The 20,732-nt window shown below is 35.4% G+C and overlaps 1 protein-coding gene across 2 annotated transcripts in view; it reads right to left on the bottom strand.

The window, feature by feature from the left end:
* Positions 1-20,732, bottom strand: part of sptbn1 (spectrin, beta, non-erythrocytic 1) — a 111,401-nt gene that overhangs the window by 68,277 nt on the left and 22,392 nt on the right. Inside the window, exon 2 of one of the 2 annotated variants that reach the window (XM_084395102.1) lies at positions 9,244-9,456. In XM_084395102.1, the coding sequence (XP_084251228.1) occupies positions 9,244-9,388 (145 nt within the window). In that variant the 5' untranslated portion in view covers positions 9,389-9,456. The remainder of the gene's footprint in view (positions 1-9,243; positions 9,457-20,732) is intronic. The other variant, XM_084395103.1, reaches the window with a different exon arrangement.

Below are 20,732 nucleotides of genomic sequence, written 5' to 3'. Positions count from 1 at the left end.
TATGTTTTAATAATTGAATGTGTTTTGTCATTTAATTAGTTTTTTATCTCCTCTTTTTATTTAGTTTTGGTCATTTTAGTACTTTAGCTTATTTCAGGCAAACATTTACAACCCCAATTTCTATTAACATTTTTATTAGAAAAATAGGTTGCACTTTATTTTACAATACGTGCACGTACTTAAAAGTGCTGGTTAATATAAGGTAACTACATTGGTTAAGGTTAGGTTCAGGGTTAGTACCTATAGTTATTACCCAAATATTGTAATTACTATAATAAGTACATAATATGCACTTATTATAGGACAGGGCTGTAAGATAAAGTGCTACCGAAAAATAAAAATGTAAAATGTTCTGCTCTTTCATTAAAAAGTATTAGGCTTTACCATAGTAGAGTGATATGAGATATATATATATATATATATATCATCATACTGAATGAATGCTATATTAATAAACTATTATTTACACAGTACGCCATGGTACTTAGAAAAATAATCACTCTCTCTTTCCACAAGACAGCATCCTCAAGGAACCATGAGATAAGCTATAATGTGACCAAATGTGTCCCATGATCCTGTATTTCCAAATGAAACAAATGTTGGATTATTCCTCGGAGTGTGTAGCGTGGGATCGCGGCCCGAGGGTGTTCTGGTGGATCTGGGCCCGCAGTGAGAGGGATATTTGTGCACAAACACAGTCAGTTGTGTCATTTTGAAGTCACAAGACGTCCACGTGTCCTCAGCGCGCTTAATTCACCTCCGTCTGCACTTGTGTTCTCTGTCACAAGTGTGTGTCTGACTCTCAGAGCTGAGATCATCCCTCGGCCCGCGAGAAACAGCCCACGATACAGGAGCGCTTACTCTCAAACACGCACACACGCTCCGTGGAATAATCTGGAGATAACCGGATGAATATATCAGCAAATGATGGGAAATGAAGGGCAATACACACCCTAACCCTAACGTGTGTGTGTGTGTGTGTGTGTGTGTGTGTGTGTGTATGTGTGTGTGTGTATTTCCATTCATTCCCAATCGGATCAATGATAAAATGATTCAAAAATATATATTTTTTAAAAGATTAAAGTATATTATATTATATTATATGTACATTATATTATTTGAAGATATATAATGATAAATATTTTAACAATAAAAGCCGGAAAAATGTGAAGCCAAAATAAAGGGAAAAAAATATTTATACATTTTATAAATGTAAAAAAATTTATAATAATACAATTATTTTAAAATATTATATTTAAAAGATAAAAGCATATTATATTATATTACATAATGATAAATATTTTAACAGTAAAAGCCCCATTTTATAAATGTACTTTTTTAAAATAATAATACAATTATTTAAAAATATTCTATTTAAAAGATAAAAGCATATTCAATTATAATATTATATTATATTAAATTTTATAATATTATCTGATGATATACTGTATAATAATAAATATTGTAAAAATAAAAGCCATTTTTTTTATAATGCTGACAAGGAAAATAAATCTATTTATACATTTTATAAATGTAAAAAAAAATATATATATATATATATATATATATATATATATATATATATATATATATATATATATATATTTTTTTTTTTTTTTTTTTTTTTTTTTTAATAATGAGAATGATTTACATTTTTGAATGTCCAAATAGATTTTTATAGTTTCTCGAGAAAATGTGAATCTCTAGATATGGCTAAAATACCTGTGGATTTATGGATAAAAAGGTCACATCCCAAACCCTTGTCGAACAGCATTAAGTCGAGCATCTGACATGATCCAGTCTAGCCTTGATCATCCATACGAGAGGAACAGGCCTCAAAAGTGGATTTATATCACATGACCTTTTCTAATCAATACCAGTATTTCTACATGAATATGCTGATATCTCAGCATGATAAAGAGCGATGTGAAACTGACCATGAACAGCATGAACGCAGATTTCCCACAAATGCATGTCAGATGTGTTGTTTCTCTCTCACAGAGGGATAAACGTATGTAACTGCTTGTTTCTGCTGGCGCTGAGACAATCGCTCCTTTGGCAAGTCAAGGAAGGCAACATTTCACATGATGCTCCGCTGTGATCTTATAAAAATGTACTTGCTCAATCCCACAATTCCAGAGGGATTCGGCTGTAACGCAACACAACTGCTCTTCCTCGACTCTGAACTCAAGAGTGCTGATTTCAGCAAAGCCCATAACGTCTGGATAGTGTCGGGATACAGTGTGTTTCTGAGTATTGCGATGATCTAACGCGTTCGTGAAGCTAAGTGGGGTGATTTTCCAGACATCTGGCCGACGGACTCCGGAAGGGAAGGATAGAGGAAGGACAGGGGGTCTGTGGGTGTTTCCTTTCTCTTATGAGATGAACAACCATACAGACACGCAAACCAGGACATTCCAGCCCACAATTACACGAGATGAAACTGCTCTGGGAAATATGGATATTTCTCCTGGTATATCAGGAGGCAAACAAGGAATGTGATCTAAAAAAAGAAAAAAAACTGGCCATAGGAAAGCAGTGCGAGATCTCAGTCTGAACTCCAACATTTCTAATGATCTGACAAATGATTCTCTATACTTCATGCCCACTCTTGCCTCAGTGTAGTTGTAGGATTTGTAGGAGACGAAGTTGAGAGCTAAAGGAAGAGAGTCACTCGAGGAGACGACGACCAGCTCATGTATTTTTCACGACACCGGTCAATAATTTAGATGCTCGTGTTTCATTGGTGGAATACTAGTCCACTGCCCCACAAACCAATACGTGTGTGTGTGTGTGTGTGTGTGTGTGTGTGTGTGTGTGTGTGTGTGTGTGTGTGTGTGTGTGTGTGTGTGAGTGAGAAGGAAACCAGGCAACTGAGAGGAATTAATTATTCATGATGACAGCATTAATTCTATCTAGGTAGAGAGATTCATCCATCCATCCGTTTATCAGTCCATCTGTCCATCATCAATCAATCAATCAATCAATCAATCAATCAATCAATATATCTCTATCTATCTATCTATCTATCTATCTATCTATCTATCTATCTATCTATCTATCTATCTATCTATCTATCTCCATCATCCATCTATCACTATCTATCTATCTATCTATCTATCTATCTATCTATCTATCTATCTATCTATCTATCTCCATCATCCATCTATCCATCTATCCATCTATCACTCTATCACTCTATCTATCTATCTATCTATCTATCTATCTATCTATCTATCTATCTATCTATCTATCTCCATCATCCATCTATCACTATCTATCTATCTATCTATCTATCTATCTATCACTCTATCTATCTATCTATCTATCTATCTATCTCCATCATCCATCTATCACTATCTATCACTCTATCTATCACTCTATCACTCTCTCCATCATCCATCTATCACTATCTATCACTCTATCTATCTATCTATCTATCTATCTATCTATCTATCTATCTATCACTCTATCACTCTATCTCCATCATCCATCTATCACTCTATCACTCTATCTCCATCATCCATCTATCACTATCTATCACTCTATCTATCTATCTATCTATCTATCACTATCTATCACTCTATCTATCTATCTATCTATCACTCTATCTATCTATCTATCTATCTATCTATCTATCTATCTATCTATCTATCACTCTATCACTCTATCTATCTATCACTCTATCACTCTATCTATCTATCACTCTCTCTATCTATCACTCTATCTATCTATCTATCTATCTATCTATCACTCTATCTATCTATCTATCTATCACTATCTATCACTCTATCTATCTATCTATCTATCACTATCTATCACTCTATCTATCTATCACTCTATCTATCTATCTATCTATCTATCTATCTATCTATCTATCTATCTATCTATCTATCACTCTATCTATCTATCTATCTCCATCAACCATCTATCACTATCACTCTATCACTCTATCACTCTATCTATCTATCTATCTATCTATCTATCTATCTATCTATCTATCTATCTATCTATCTATCTCCATCATCCATCTATCACTATCTATCACTCTATCTATCACTCTATCACTCTCTCCATCATCCATCTATCACTATCTATCACTCTATCACTCTATCTATCTATCTATCTATCTATCTATCTATCTATCTATCTCCATCATCCATCTATCACTCTATCACTCTATCTATCTATCTATCTATCTATCTATCTATCTATCTATCTATCTATCTATCTATCTCCATCATCCATCTATCACTATCTATCACTCTATCTATCACTCTATCACTCTCTCCATCATCCATCTATCACTATCTATCACTCTATCACTCTATCTATCTATCTATCTCCATCATCCATCTATCACTCTATCACTCTATCTATCTATCTATCTATCACTCTATCTATCTATCTATCTATCACTCTATCTATCTATCTATCTATCTATCTATCTATCTATCTATCTATCTATCTCCATCATCCATCTATCACTCTATCACTCTATCTCCATCATCCATCTATCACTATCTATCACTCTATCTATCTATCTATCTATCTATCTATCTATCACTCTATCTATCTATATATCTATCTATCTATCTATCTATCTATCTATCTATCACTCTATCACTCTATCTATCTATCACTCACTCTATCTATCACTCTATCTATCTATCTATCTATCTATCTATCTATCTATCTCACTCTATCTATCTCTATCTATCTGTCTGTCTACTTATCCATCCATCTATCTATCTATCTATCTATCTATCTATCTATCTATCTATCTATCTATCTATCTATCTATCTATCTATCTATCTATCTATCTATCTATCATCTATCTATCAATCTATCAATCAATCAATCAATCAATATATCCATCTATCTGTCCATCCGCCGGTCAGTCTGTCCATCTGCTCATGATAATGGCAGAGATCATTGAGTTAACATAAATCATTAAAGTTTGAGCAGTTTAATAAAATAGGCACAAACTTCTTACAAAATGCAACCGAATTAAACAAAGTGTCAGAATCAATCCGTAATAAATCCCACACATGCTCGTGTTTAGCATAATAATAATAATAACACAAATAAAGCAGTGGTTTTCCCTCAATCTGGCGCCCGTCTGTTCCTCGAGCACATGGTCCACATTAGTGAGGAATGCCTGAGATTCCCGACTGATCAGACCTCTGGGAGTGAACCGTGCCGGTGTGATGTCGGACGTCCCATCCCAGCCCATGACAGCGTGACAAGACCGCGAAGACCTGAGACACTTCAGCTGCTATTTAAACGAGACTTTTACATCCTCTGAGGAATATATGAGGTTTGATTACCAATGCGCTGCAGTATTGCTGAGTACGCTCTGGCCCAAGCCAAAGGCAAAATAAAAGTCATCCCAAAATTTGTGCCAAAATATTGCTTCCTCCTGCAACTCTTGATCTCAAATTTCATGGCTTGTTTAGTATGAAAACTCACAGATGTCACTAGTTTGTAATTTCCATGCCTCTAGTAGCAATTAGTGATCCACCAAAAGTTTGGCAACTGTAACTATTCATATCTTCCTTTAGTGTGTGATGTTGCTGTTTAAGCATGAAAAAGCTCTTAGTTCTTCTCTATATCAGTGTCAGTGTTCCTGAACTCCTGAAACGCCTCCATTGTACTCTTGAGTTTCTTCCGGGAACGAACACGTCACAATATTCCTCATTATAATAATTCATGCGCAGAATAAAGGGGCGGGGCTTGGTTGAGTTAGTAGTGTGTTAAACTGGCGGTTATGGAAAGGGGCGGGACATTTCCCAAACACACTCGAAGCGCTCGACCAATCAGAACACACTGCTCCAGCCGACCAATCAGAGCACAGTGTGCTTTTCAGAAGGAGGGGCTTCATAGAGACAGGAACTAAACAGAGCGTTACTGACAGACTGGGAAGAGAGGAGAATATGAGGAAAATAATCAACATTCAAGTTCTAGTCGAGCCTGAAAACAACATCAAGACATGGCCTATTTAAAAATAATGACACACTGCACCTTAAACTTGCTGTGCATCTCCTTCTTGAGCATTATTCCTGCTTCCATGATACAGAATGAGTGGGACAGAGCAAGGGTTGTGTATGCTCTGCTGCCCAGGAATGCAGGAAAACACAATCACGTGAAACGTAGATGCTTTACTGGAATGCTGGGGATTTTTTACAACTCCAGAAATGGTTTGTGGGTTTTGGCAACAAGAGAGAGAAGACGAGATTTAATATTTTTGTTTTATGTTCCATCTTCTTCATCCCTGAAGTTTCTAAGTGAGTCTCAGGGAGAGCGAAGCGTCTGTTTAAGCTCTACCACCCCGAGAGAATATGAGAAAACTCCAGCGCTCATAAACAACATCACACCTCTGTAAACACAGCGACTGAACGCATGAGGCCTGATGGAAAACAGCGGAGGGAAATATGCCACTGTCATCCAAGGAGAATCAATTATATAAAGAAATACAACAAAACCCCACAGTGAGAGTTGCGGAGGGGTTGAGGAGGTGGAATGATGTGGAAGTCTTTAAAAATTATGGAAATTTATATCTTGCCGTTCTGACTTTTTGCATTTTGCGTCTTGCATTTCCGAGTTTAAAACTTCCCCCCTCAGAATCGTGAGATTTGGGAAAAAAATATTTTTTTTGGGAAAGAAATTAATACTTTTATTCAGCAAGGACACATTAAATTGATCAAGAGTGACAGTGAAGACATTTATAATGTTATAAAAGATTATATTTCAAATAAATGCTGTTCTTTTGAACTTTCCATTCACCAAAGAATCCTGAAAAATAAAATGTATGACGGTTTCCACAAAAATATGAAGTTGTTTCCAACACTGATAATAATCATAAATGTTTCTTGAGCATCAAATCATCATATTAGAGTGATTTCTGAAGGATCATGTGACACTGAAGACTGGAGTAATGATGCTGAAAATTCACAGGAATAAATTACACTTTATTATACAGTACAGGTCAAAAGTTTGGAAACATTACTATTTTTAATGTTTTTGAAAGAAGTTTCTTCTGCTCATCAAGCCTGCATTTATTTGATCAAAAATACGGACAAAAAAAAAGTAATATTGTGATATATTATTACAATTTAAAATAATTGGTTTTCAATTTATTATACTTTAAATTATCATTTATTTCTGTGATGCAAAGCTGAATTTTCAGCATCATTACTCCAGTCTATCACATGATCCTTTAGAAATCATTCTAATATGATGATTCATTATCAAAGTTGGAAACAGTTCTGCTGCTTAATATTTTTTCATAACCTGTGATACTTTTTTAGGATACTTTGATGAATAAAAAGTAAAAAAATATAATAAAATAAAATAAAAAAAAAGAAGCAAATGTTTTAAAAATAGAAATCTTTTGTAACACCAATATACACTACTGGTCAGTAATCTGGGGTCAGTCATTTTTTTTCTTTCTCTTTTTGGAATAAAACAATACTTTTATTCAGCAAGGATGTGTTAAATTGATAAAAAGTGATAGTAAAGACGATTTATATTATTAGAAAATATTTTTGTTCTTTTTAACTTTTTATCCATCAAATATATTAAGCAGCAGAACTGTTTCCAACACTCATAATAAATCAGAATATTAGATTTGATGATTTCTAAAGGATCATGTGACACTGAAGACTGGAGTAATGATGCTGAAAATTCAGCTTTGCATCACAGGACTAAATTATTTTTTAAAGTATATTCAAATCTATCTATTATTCTATCTATCAAATCTAGAAAACTATTATTTTAAGTTGTAATAATATATATATTTTTTTTGATCAAATAAACGCAGCCTTGATAAGCATTAGAGACTTCTTTCAAAAATATAAAAAAATGTAATGTTTCCAGACTTTTGACCTGTACTGTATATTCACATAGAAAACAGCTGTTTTAAATTGCAATAATATTTCAAAATTTTTGATCAAATAAATTCAGACTTGCTGACCCCAAACTATTATTTTTCACATATATGTCTACATGTTATGATGGAAGCAAGGAACAACGCAACCGATGCTTTATCATGCACCTACAATTTCAGAGTGTTTTAATGAACTTTTGTGACGACACACTCTAATGACTAACTAGGTTTTGTAAATCCAAATATATTGTTTTCTAAAATGCATCTATAGCAATATTACTCATCAAATGCACCATCAGAGTGTCTAAGTGCCCTACAAAAGAAGCATTTAGTTCAACGCAGGTATATTGTTTCTATAGGAACTGCATTAAAAATTAAACTCATGAATAAATCATCATGCATCTCCATATTGATTTTATGTAACACACAGTTTCCCGCACGAGGCGTAAGAGCGACGCGAGCCGGTCTGTGGGCTCGAGGGTTTCGCCGTGGATCTGAAACGGTGTGGGAGCTTCAGAAGGAGCGGATAAAGTGTGAACTTACGCCCACTTTCTCTCCGCCGCAGATCTCCTACGCACAGAATCACTGCATGTCATGTGCGAGCGGGTGGGCGTCACATTATCGAGCTATTCAAACTCCAAAACACACAATAGCTGACAGAAAACACTTAATAACCTCTCTCATTGTTCCTCTCTGTCAAGCTCTGAAAGAGGGTCATGTTCATCTGTTTAACAGCATCACAGATGGACACTATACCGTAAAAATATGTTTACGGTAAAAGCCAGAAATATACCGTAAAAAATACAGTAGCAACATTTTAGGTTTTACAGACTTAACGTAAATTTACAGTAAACGAACGTATTTCATTATCTGATATAATGTTAATTTACCGACCTATTGAAGTACTAATATCTGTTTTGTATCACTGTAATACACACTGATGATGAGTCACATGATCAATCAAAGCTCATCACAAACACCTTTTCCTCATTAAAGTTACAACTAATATATAGAAGCTGCATACAAATGTACATACAAAAAACTATGAAGAAACATAGTTATTTCAACAAAAGTACATCAAATGTGAAGTGTCACGCAGGGAATTGTGGGAATGTCAATGTACGGTTTTCTTGACTTGTTCGTTTTCACTTCCAAAACCTGTAAATTTAACGGTATTTTACTGTAAAATTACATTAAATGTACAAAATATACATTTTGCAGATTTAGATCTATCACAGTTATTCACCGTATTATAGTACGGAAACGTTCTGTTAACCACTGAACAGTTTTACACTGACGCATTTTTACGGTCTTTTACTGTTAAAAACAGTGTATGTTTGTGATTCCCACTCACCCGCCAGAGCCTTGATGCGCGAGCGCTCGAACAGCCGGGCCGAGCTGTTCTCGTTGTCCCACTCGTCCTCCCAGCGGTTGTTCACGCTGTCCGGGTATTGTTGCTGGATGTCCATGTGCTCGAATTCTGCGGCTACTGTCGTCATCCTGACCTCTGACCTTTCGGCTTTTCACCGTTCACACTTCCTCATGGGCGGCTTCCTCTGAAGCCCTGCTGAAAGACACAGAGGGGTCAGAGGTCATTATAGTGGGATATTTAAGATACATCACGGACATCATTATCATATTTGCTCCACTGATTGTGGATCAGCTGGATTCTGTGTAATGGATTTAAATATGGCAATAATGAGGTTAAACTGAACTAAGAATTCAATGAAAACATTGAATTAGTCAAAGAGAAACATTTGCAACATATGTATATATTTGTGTGTATATATATGAAAACATAATACATATTGTCATTAATATGTTACAATGTTTCACTTTTTTTGTCTGGTTGAATATCTACTAAAAAGACACACATATATATATATATATATATACACACACATTTTTTTTTTGATATTCAAACAGAAAAAGGAAGGGAAATAAGGAGCGAAAAAATATCACATTTAATAATTAAGATTAATAAAAATATAAATTATTATACAGATTTTTTCAGTTTTATTTTTTATTTACTTTGTAATAAATGAAAAGAAAAAAAAAAAGATCACAAGAAGACCAGGAAAGTGTATCATGAAACGTGTAAATAAAATATTGACTTCAAGTTGACTTTAGTAAAAACGAATTAAAATATGTATTACATAAAGCAATATACACATACAAAAGTAAAACAGCTGTGTTTTCCAGAGTGTTGTTCGTGTCTGACTCTGAATAAGACTGTAATTGTTCATCGGCTCTGCTGACCTTTGCAAAGAGACAGCACTTATTTATTTCCCATCAACCCCCTCCTCTCCTCTCCTCCCTCTCCATCATCCATCACCTTGACACTGATGCACATCTCTGAGCTTTAAGGACCGACTGCCACCTATTGGACAACCCTGAGATCTGCCCCTGTAATGCCTTACCCACAATCCCCGGACCAGCACGGTCATGTGGCGTTCCTCACCCGTGAGATAATGGACACTGGCAGAACTACAATGACACAAGTTTCCTCGCCAAGAGTTTCTGCTTTCCTAATTAAAATCTGCAGTCTGTCCTGAAACACATCTCAGCGTGCCGTGATGACATCATCAGCCAATACTGTGTGTACGGATGGCCCTAAAATGACTTTCCAGCTCTGGAGTGATGCTAGTTCGCTTATCTCGAGTACGATATTACAAGGTTTTTCAATGAATCACACATTTTCTGGGGATTTTTTTGGAGCGGATGCAAATGCCTGCTTTATAATAAGTCTAATTCTCTTTCTATGTATATTTTATACTCATAAATGTAATTTTTCAAATTGTAGACTTATTTTTGAAATATTCTTACATGAGATAAAACATTATTTACTGACAATTTCACTCTCGCCTTACAAGAAAGCTCTCAGAACATGTTTTTTTTTTACATTTTGTTTTACATTTTTACTGTATTTAATGTGTAATTATTGTTTATTTGTGTAATTCCCTCTTCTTTCCTTTTCTTTTTTTGGGGGGTGACTGTCTGTTTTTGTTTCGTTCTTTACTTTCTCTATTAGTGTTATTCTTAACTATTGTGATGCTCTAATTTAGTATATAGTGTATATACAACAACAACAACAACAACAACAACAAATGGCCTGAAAATGAATGCTGTGAAAATTATAGATAAACATATTAATATAAAAAAATGATGTAGAACTACATCACTAAATGCAAACCTTTTTAAAACTCAAAAAAAGCAAAGAGGTCTGGGGTTTACCTAGTAAAAACTGTCTCACCAATAAAGTTTAAGAAGTTACATTTTAGGTTATTGATTTGATTTACCAAAGTCGTCTCAAGATTTTTTTAGAGACATGGAGAATAAATGCGTCTTTTGTAACTTTAGAAGAAGAATCAATAAAACATTTATTTTTTGAATGTGTATTTTTGGATTGATATTGAATATTGAATATTTAAATTCACAAAATTAAAGATTTGACTATCCGGTAAAGATATATTTTTATTAAATAAAAATTTGATTTGAGAGCAAAATTTGGTGATTAACTTAATAATTATGTATGGAAAATGCCATACACACAAACAGAAATGGACTAATAATAAACCTAACATTATAAAATATTTAAAATTGAACTTAAGCGTTACATTGAGGCCTTAAAAGATGCAAGAAATAAAAAAAGCAAAATGGATGTATCGAATTTTTTAATTCATATTTTTGTATTTTTTGTAATTTATCCCCTGTATAAATTTTTTTCTGTTGTTTCCTTTGATGCTATTATGAATCTACTAGATAATAGTTGAATGCATTGTGATATATGTATGTTGTTATTGTTCTGTAATGCAACGACAACAACAAAAAAGTAAAAAAAATTTAAATAATGAATGGCCCTAAAAGATCAGGGGGGTTATGATGCACACCAAGTGCGCCGAACAGCACAGAAACACCCTGAAATGCACTGCTTTTCCCTGTGAAAACGTTTATCGCTCTAACTGCTATAGCATCAGGCTTGCTTTGCATGCGGTTGTTCTCCTGCGAGATGTTCTTCTTCAAACACCTCCCACACAAAACCTGCGCGGCGCTAACATCTCACAGGAGCCTTTCTCAAACAAACGGAGAGTTTCCAGGGCATTTTTGTAGTGAGAGTAACACCCGTGTCCCAGAAACCGCTAGCTGCAGTCGGCTAAATATAACTGTGCCACTGGGACGGGCTTCTGGAGAGCTGAGAGATTCGGGTTCAGAGTGAGTAGCTACTCGAGCAGAATGTCAAACAATGAGCAAGATGACACAGAAATCAAGGGCAAATGCTGAATACTAGCATACGACTCGTAGGCCTACAGTTTCTGCCATAGAAAGATATAGTAAAACAAGTGTAGCTTGAAGTGAGGATAATGGATGGCTGTGTGATTCGATTCATAAGCTTGCGATTCGATTCGAATCTTGATTCAATATCTAAATATCAGGAAGGGCATGTTCATTTTTCTCAAGGAAAGAAATCTCTCAACTCATGCTGTAAACATACAGAGAAACCTGGTATTATTATTATTAAAGGTTAAAATGAACAGCTTCTTATAGCCTATATGATGTCTATATCTTTCAACATTCCTTCTGATGTTCATTCATGTTTATTTGGTGCCGTAACTAGTAGTAAAGAGGAAGACAGATCCGCTGGAAATGAGCTAGGCTATAGATCTATTTACAGCACACATCTATTATTCCTCCATGCTGAGGACTTTTATCAAGCTATCGCCTCTTAAAAAGACAATAATGGTCTGTCAGTGACGTCTTAGCCATTCAAATGTATTCAAAACTATATGAATCACATATAGCTCTTATGAAAGTAGTGTGGTAGTACCGTGGTGTGTTGGTATCAGATGGTAATACTACAGTACTTTGATACTGAAATATGTGCCGTGTAGGGGTGAAACGGTACACGTATTCGTATTGAACCGTTCGGTACGAGGCTTTCGGTTCGGTGTTCGGTACGCATTTTCAAACCGAACTGGACCATTTTTCCTGCCGACCAAAATTACGTCATTTCAAATGTAGGCGGGTCCACAACATGGTCCAACATCAAATGGCAAACGTAACGTAAGCGGAACGAAACTGCTCGTTATTGTGTGGTTGACGGACCGTTTTATCAGTTTGGACCAAAGCAGCGCGAGCCGATCTTGATCAAGCGACACTGTTACTACACAGCGCTAAGAGATCCAGTAAAGAAATCATTTGAATTCGCCACTTAAAGGGTCAGTTCACCCAAAAATGACTCACCCTCATGTCGTTCCAAGCCCGTAAGACCTCCGTTCATCTTCGGAACACAGTTTAAGATATTTTAGATTTAGTCCGAGAGCTTTCTGCCTCTCCATTGAAAATGTATGTACGGTATACTGTCCATGTCCAGAAAAGGTAATAAAGACATCATCAAAGTAGTCCATGTGACATCAGTGGCTCAATCTTAAGTTTATAAAGTGACGAGAATACTTTTTGTGCGCAAAAAACAACAAAAATAACGACTTTATTCCACTATTCATTTCCTTCTCTCTGGGCCTCGAGTGAGTTCACGTAGTATAAATGCGTAGCGCATCTGGGTTGTTCTTTCTTTCTTTCTAACTAATCCATCTTTCTTTCTTTCTCTTTCTTTCTTTCTTTCTTTCTTTCTAACTAATCCATCCAATAGCACAGCGCTTCTGTGTTGTACGTCACACGCATCACACACATGACCAGCGTCGGCCAATAGTGAGCCTACGTGTGACGTGCAACCCAGAAGCGCTGCGCTATTACACTACGTGAACTCACTCGAGGCCCAGAGAGAAGGAAATGAATAGTGGAATAAAGTCGTTATTTTTGTTTACTTTTTGCGCACAAAAAGTATTCTCGTCGCTTTATAAACTTAAAATTGAGTCACTGATGTCACATGGACTACTTTGATGATGTCTTTATTACCTTTCTGGACATGGACAGTATACCGTACATACATTTTCAATGGAGAGACAGAAAGCTCTCGGACTAAATCTAAAATATCTTAAACTGTGTTCCGAAGATGAACGGAGGTCTTACGGGCTTGGAACGACATGAGGGTGAGTCATTAATGACAGAATTTTCATTTTTGGGTGAACTGACCCTTTAAGTAATAACATCGCTGCGAGATCTAGTGAGAAACATTCTCATTTCTCCGTTATTACCGGATCAAACAGCGCGTGGAAGCCAGGAAGAAACATTGTGCTATCCAGTGTCCACAGATCTGCAACATTCACCATGGATTTACTGTAGTAACACTAACTGCAACCATGGAAGTCTGGCAGGAATAGTAGGCTATAATGCTTTCAAGTAACATTACGTCAGTTTTATTTTGACATTTGAGTCTATTATAGCTCCATCATTGCTCAAAGTAAAAAAAAAAAAAATCATACTTTATTATGTTAGTTTTAATTTAAAAAAAATCTCTGGCATTTCTTTCTTTTTGCTGTATCGAAAACGTACCGAACTGTGACACAAGTGTATCGTATTGAACCGAACGGTGAATTTTGTGAACCGTTACACCCCTAGTACCATATACAAAATATCATACTATTTCCTTTATATAGCATTCATATAGGCTTTTAAATTATAAAGAATGACATAATGGTAATGTCCAAACCATGATATTTCTATTTTATATTAGCATAGATGTGCTATAAAATGTATATAAGGTACTTCAAAGAATGTCTAAAATAAAGTACCCTAATTTTTTTTTACGTGTACATGTCCAAGTATATTATTTGTATTCATACACCATATTAATGACACCGTAGTGTTTTTCCATAGTATATTTTTATGGTAATACCATGGTAAAATATACATTTATACAAAACACACAGTGACTTCTAAATGCACATTATATTAAGGAGTGACTCAAACTTGTCTGTCTCAAGTAAACGCAGTGAAGTAAAGACGGTAAAGACAGCATGTGACGCAGCAGGAGACGTTCTCGTGTCAATATGTCAGCTGGACTGATGGGTTTGTCTGGCTCAAAGAGTATTGATTTCCCAGCATCCCTCAGACACAGTTAGTGAAGCGAGCGGGTGAGCTCTGCAGTAAAAGCCTCGGCATTACCGTCCTCTCTGACTTCACTAAACACAACACAACACAAAAGCCCACGCAACCTGTCTTTGCAACTTTATATTGATATAAAAAGTTCATCTTGCAAAAAATTACTGTGGTTTTAGCATAAAGATATACCACAGTATCTTCATTTTTATTCCTATTTCTTTGTCTTTGCACATGATGCTACTGTAGTCCTAGGCCTATGTTTTTGAGATATGTACCATAGTAAAACCCTGAATACATACACTGATATTTGTGTATACTAATCATTTAGTGACATGGTATACACACACACAAACAAACACACTCACACACAAACAAACAAACATACACTCACACACACACAAACAAACAAACATACATTTACACACACACAAACAAACAAACACACTCACACACAAACAAACAAACATACACTCACACACACACAAACAAACAAACATACATTCACACACACACACACACACACACACACAAACAAACATACTCACACACAAACAAACAAACATACACTCACACACACACACAAACAAACAAACATACATTCACACACACACTCACAAACAAACATACACTCACACAAAAACACACTCTCACACACATACACACGGTCGCGCTGGAACAACAAACACAAAGTGTGTCAATGATGATCTCAGGTGCTGTTTATGTGCTTTATTTCATGTTAAAAGCGTGTAATGTGACTTTGAATATCATTTAGTGCTCCAGCTTTGTAGCTGTAAAAGCAACAGTGGATAATTCACCTCAGATCTTGAAATTAAACTAATGGAAACAAGAACGTTCAAACTGTGAACAAACAAGTGTATTATTTGACTAATATTGTTTTAGTAACTCAGTATGTATTTTTAATAATATTTAAATGGTGTTGGTGTAATATTTGTGAATTTGTACTTAACCATTTTCTTGCGAGTGCCGTCGAGATTACTCTCTGCTGCTGTGCGCTTGCCACGAGACTCCGCCCACACGCTGTTCTGATTGGATGTGGGTTTTGATTGATTTTGACACATCTCGTAGTTGCTACTGAGTTACGACCTACAGTCTATGGTTACGACCTATGGTTACGACCTACAGTCTCTGGTTAGGACAGGCAAATTGCTTGTTGCTGGAATCTTATCGCATCGCGTCCTATGATCGCGTCTGGTTAGGACGCGGTGTTACTCAAAAGATTGCATCAGTATATATGTTTTTGTATTATTTATATGCTGTTATAGTTTTTATACTTATTTTGAATTATATTTCAGTTTTATTTTAACAGTGCTTTTGTCATTTTTGTTAGTTTTTGCTTTTTAAAATATTTATATTAGTTTTAATAATTTTGTTATGCCATTTTTATTTGTCTTTTTACATTCATGTAATGCATAATTCCCATTACCAGCTCCGAGCAGAACATCACGTGTTGTCATCTAGACATTACAGTAATAACGGCATGGCGTGAACGCAGCATATGAATATTGTTACGAAAATACCATCTGATATACTTTCTAAGCCTTGGTACCAGCAGTGTGTGACTCAAGGTCGATATCATCCTGGGGATTCGAGCATGATCTTGTCTGAAAGACGATCCAGGTGACAGTTAAGACCAGGGCTTCTCTCTCTGTGTGTGTGTGTGTGTGTGTGTGTGTGTGTGTCAGCATCGCTCTTATACTGCTGAGGTCAAAGCTGCCGCTAGCATGTGCGCTAGTTCTCTGCAGAGCTGTTTTTAGCATCGCTGGCACACACCCAGAGGCTGCTGGGACAAACTGCATTAAAGGGGTAGTTCACCCAAAAATGTAAATTAGCCCATGATTTACTCACCCTTAAGTCATCCTAGGTGTACATGACATTCTTTTTCCAGATAAATATAATCTAAGTTATATTAAAAAATGTCTTGGCTCTTCCATGCTGTATAATGGCAGTGAATTGCTGTTTCTGTTTTGAAGTCCATAAAAGTGCATCTATCCATGATAAAAGTGCATCTATCCATCATAAAAGTGCATCTATTCCTTATTAAAAGTGCATCTATCCATCATAAAAGTGCATTTATTCATGATAAAAGTGCATCTATCCATGATAAAAGTGCATCTATCCATGATAAAAGTGCATCTATCCATGATAAAAGTGCATCTATCCATCATAAAAGTGCATCTATCCATGATAAAAGTGCATCTGTCCATCATAAAAGTGCATCTATCCATGATAAAAGTGCATCTGTCCATGATAAAAGTGCATCTATCCATGATAAAAGTGCATCTATCCATCATAAAAGTGCATCTATCCATGATAAAAGTGCATCTGTCCATCATAAAAGTGCATCTATCCATGATCAAAGTGCATCTGTCCATGATAAAAGTGCATCTATCCATGATAAAAGTGCATCTGTCCATCATAAAAGTGCATCTATCCATGATCAAAGTGCATCTGTCCATGATAAAAGTGCATCTATCCATGATAAAAGTGCATCTATCCATCATAAAAGTGCATCTATTCCTTATTAAAAGTGCATCTATCCATCATAAAAGTGCATCTATCCATCATAAAAGTGCATCTATTCATTATTAAAAGTGCATCTGTCCATCATAAAAGTGCATTTATTCATGATAAAAGTGCATCTATCCATCATAAAAGTGCATCTATTCGTTATTAAAAGTGCATCTGTCCATCATAAAAGTGCATCTATCCATGATAAAAGTGCATCTATTCATGATAAAAGTGCATCTATCCATCATAAAAGTGCATCTATCCATGATAAAAGTGCATCTATTCATGATAAAAGTGCATCTATCCATCATAAAAGTACATTTATTCATGATAAAAGTGCATCTATCCATGATAAAAGTGCATCTATCCATGATAAAAGTGCATCTATTCATGATAAAAGTGCATCTATCCATCATAAAAGTGCATCTATCCATGATAAAAGTGCATCTATTCATGATAAAAGTGCATCTATCCATCATAAAAGTACATTTATTCATGATAAAAGTGCATCTATCCATCATAAAAGTGCATCTATCCATGATAAAAGTGCATCTATTCATGATAAAAGTGCATCTATCCATCATAAAAGTACATTTATTCATGATAAAAGTGCATCTATCCATGATAAAAGTGCATCTATCCATCATAAAAGTGCATCTATCCATGATAAAAGTGCATCTATTCATGATAAAAGTGCATCTATCCATCATAAAAGTACATTTATTCATGATAAAAGTGCATCTATCCATGATAAAAGTGCATCTATTCATTATTAAAAGTGCATCTATCCATGATAAAAGTGCATCTATTCATTATTAAAAGAGCATCTATCCATGATAAAAGTGCATCTGTCCATACTTTTATGATGGATAGATGCACTTTTATGGACTTCAAAACAGAAACAGCCATTCACTGCCATTATAAAGCTTGGAAGAGCCTGGGCATTTTTTAATATAACTGTGATTGTATTCGTCTGAAAGAAGAAAGTCATGTACACCTAGGATGACTTGAGGGCGAGTAAATCATTGGCTAATTTTCATTTTTGGGTGAATTATCCCTTTAAAGCACACAAGATCCAGCCTAAAGATCCGGCCTCTAGGAATTAAGATCATCTAAATGCCAACAGCCTGTGCTTATTTGAGTATTGCATCGTTAGCTCTGCAACATGCTAAAGGCTAACTCTATTTAAGCCAATTGTGCATTGAATTTTCCATTTCAGTTTAGATGTTCCCTTAGAAGGCATTTCACTTTTAGAACAATATCAAGTCATCATAATCATTATCTTTCCTCTCTTCCTCTGAACGGCCATTACAGGCTATTTCTCCCTCCATTTCTCTCCGCAGATTCAATTAGCTGGTAAACAACAGAATGAGGATCTTTTAGCAAATCGCTGACATTAATCTGCACAAACTGCTGAGCCAATGAGATCAAACGGCTGTTTTAGCCACGGCCTGATTGGCTGTAACAGGTCACCTGACTCAATCTGAGCAAGTCATGCTAAAATCACAGAAACTTTGGGGTCTGGAAAATGTTTTAATGTTTTTGAAAGAAGTCTCTTCTGCATTTATTTGATCAAAAATACAGTGAAAATTGTGAAATATTTTAACAATTTAAAACAGCTGTTTTTTTATGTGAATATATAGTCAAATGTAATTTAATTCTGTGATCAAAGCTGAATTTTCAGCATCTTCAGTGTCACATGATCCTTCAGAAATCATTCTAATATGATGATTTGATGCTCAAGAAACATTTATGATTATTATGTTTGTGAAAACCATGATACACTTTATTTTCCAGGATTCTTGGGTGAATAGAAAGAACAGAATGTATTTGATATAGAATCATTTGCAACATTATAAATGTCTTTACTGTCACTTTTGATCAATTGAATGTGTCCTTGCTGAATAAAAGCTTAAAATGATTCAAACGTGGCCTTGTGATTTTGTTAGATGTGTAATTCTATCAAGATCTCTGACATAAAGCAAACGTTGGCATTTTTCTGAGCATCTCAAGGTCATTTCATGATCGAATTTTATTCGGCACACCTTGCACTTGCTTCCAAGCTAAAACGATTCCTATTAATGGATTAGTTTTGTACACATATTTAGAAAGGCTTTAAAAGCCCGGATCGATCTGGTGTTGAAACCGAAGCGGATGCATGAGTGCGGATCAGCAGTGAACTCATTAGGACTCAATCATGCCTCCATTTACCCGCTCAGTGTTTCCGCCACACTCTCATCGGTGGGAAATGAATGCTGGGATTCGCACAACACACACAAATGCCCACTTTCATTAGTTTGTGCCCCCTTTCTCCCCGTCTTTGAGAAACACAGTAAAGCGGCCATTATGAATCCGGAAACTTCATCTCTGGCCAAAGCATTTCATGCAAACTGTTCTCAGACCCCTGCTCGGCCAACCGAGAGATGCATCGCCATCGTGAATGCAGGCCTTCGACGTGTTATGACAGCCTTGTGTTGTGGCATCCCGACTCGAGCCAAGAATCATGGTGGGAGAAGCATAAAAGCTTGTGCTGAAGGCATTCTCGTCCCATCGGATGCAACACACTTGGAGAGCGAGAGACACGCTGAGACTCGTGAGGCCGAAGCATGAGACTCCTCCAGCAGGGGGCGCTGGTGCATGAAAACAAACACTGGCCTCACACTAATCACAGTGTTTCTCAGAGATGCAACAGAAGACCGGATCTCCAGGGATTTACAGTGAACGCTGTGTGTGTGACCCAGATGTCAACTGTAAAAGCTTTAAACGCATCAGTGTGTGTGTACTATCAGTGAAGTGAAGCTCACAGAGAAATGGCCTGGTCACATTTACACCCCAAATCAAAAGAAATGTTGCATAGTTTTTGGGATTGTGAGATTATTTTTTTATTTAACTGTAGAAAAAAGTGCAAAACGAATAACAAACAAATTATAAATGTAATTTAAAAAAAAAAATGTTTTAACCTCCTCCAGTTGGTTGAGCACTTGCTTTTCAATTTTGGTTTATTTTTATTCCCATTTATGTAAAATAAAATAAAAAAATATATAATAAATAATAATAATAATAATAAATAAACAAATGAAATAAAATACAATAAAATTCTTACTTCAGAAATACAATATAATTTTTTTAAATATAAAATAAATTAATATAAAATAAATTAAAATAAAATAAATTAAGATAAAATTCTTACTACAGTCATACAATATATGCAAATTTTATATAGTACACAAAGTATACATCGTTTGTAGTACTTAATGTCATTTATATTAATTGTATTATATATATACAGTAAATATATATATATATATATGCTCT

Source organism: Rutilus rutilus (assembly GCF_951802725.1).
Source record: "Rutilus rutilus genome assembly, chromosome: 22".
In the NCBI taxonomy this organism is placed as follows: domain Eukaryota; kingdom Metazoa; phylum Chordata; class Actinopteri; order Cypriniformes; family Leuciscidae; genus Rutilus; species Rutilus rutilus.
Note: the sequence above shows the minus strand (reverse complement) of the source record. Positions and strands in the feature narration are given on the sequence as shown.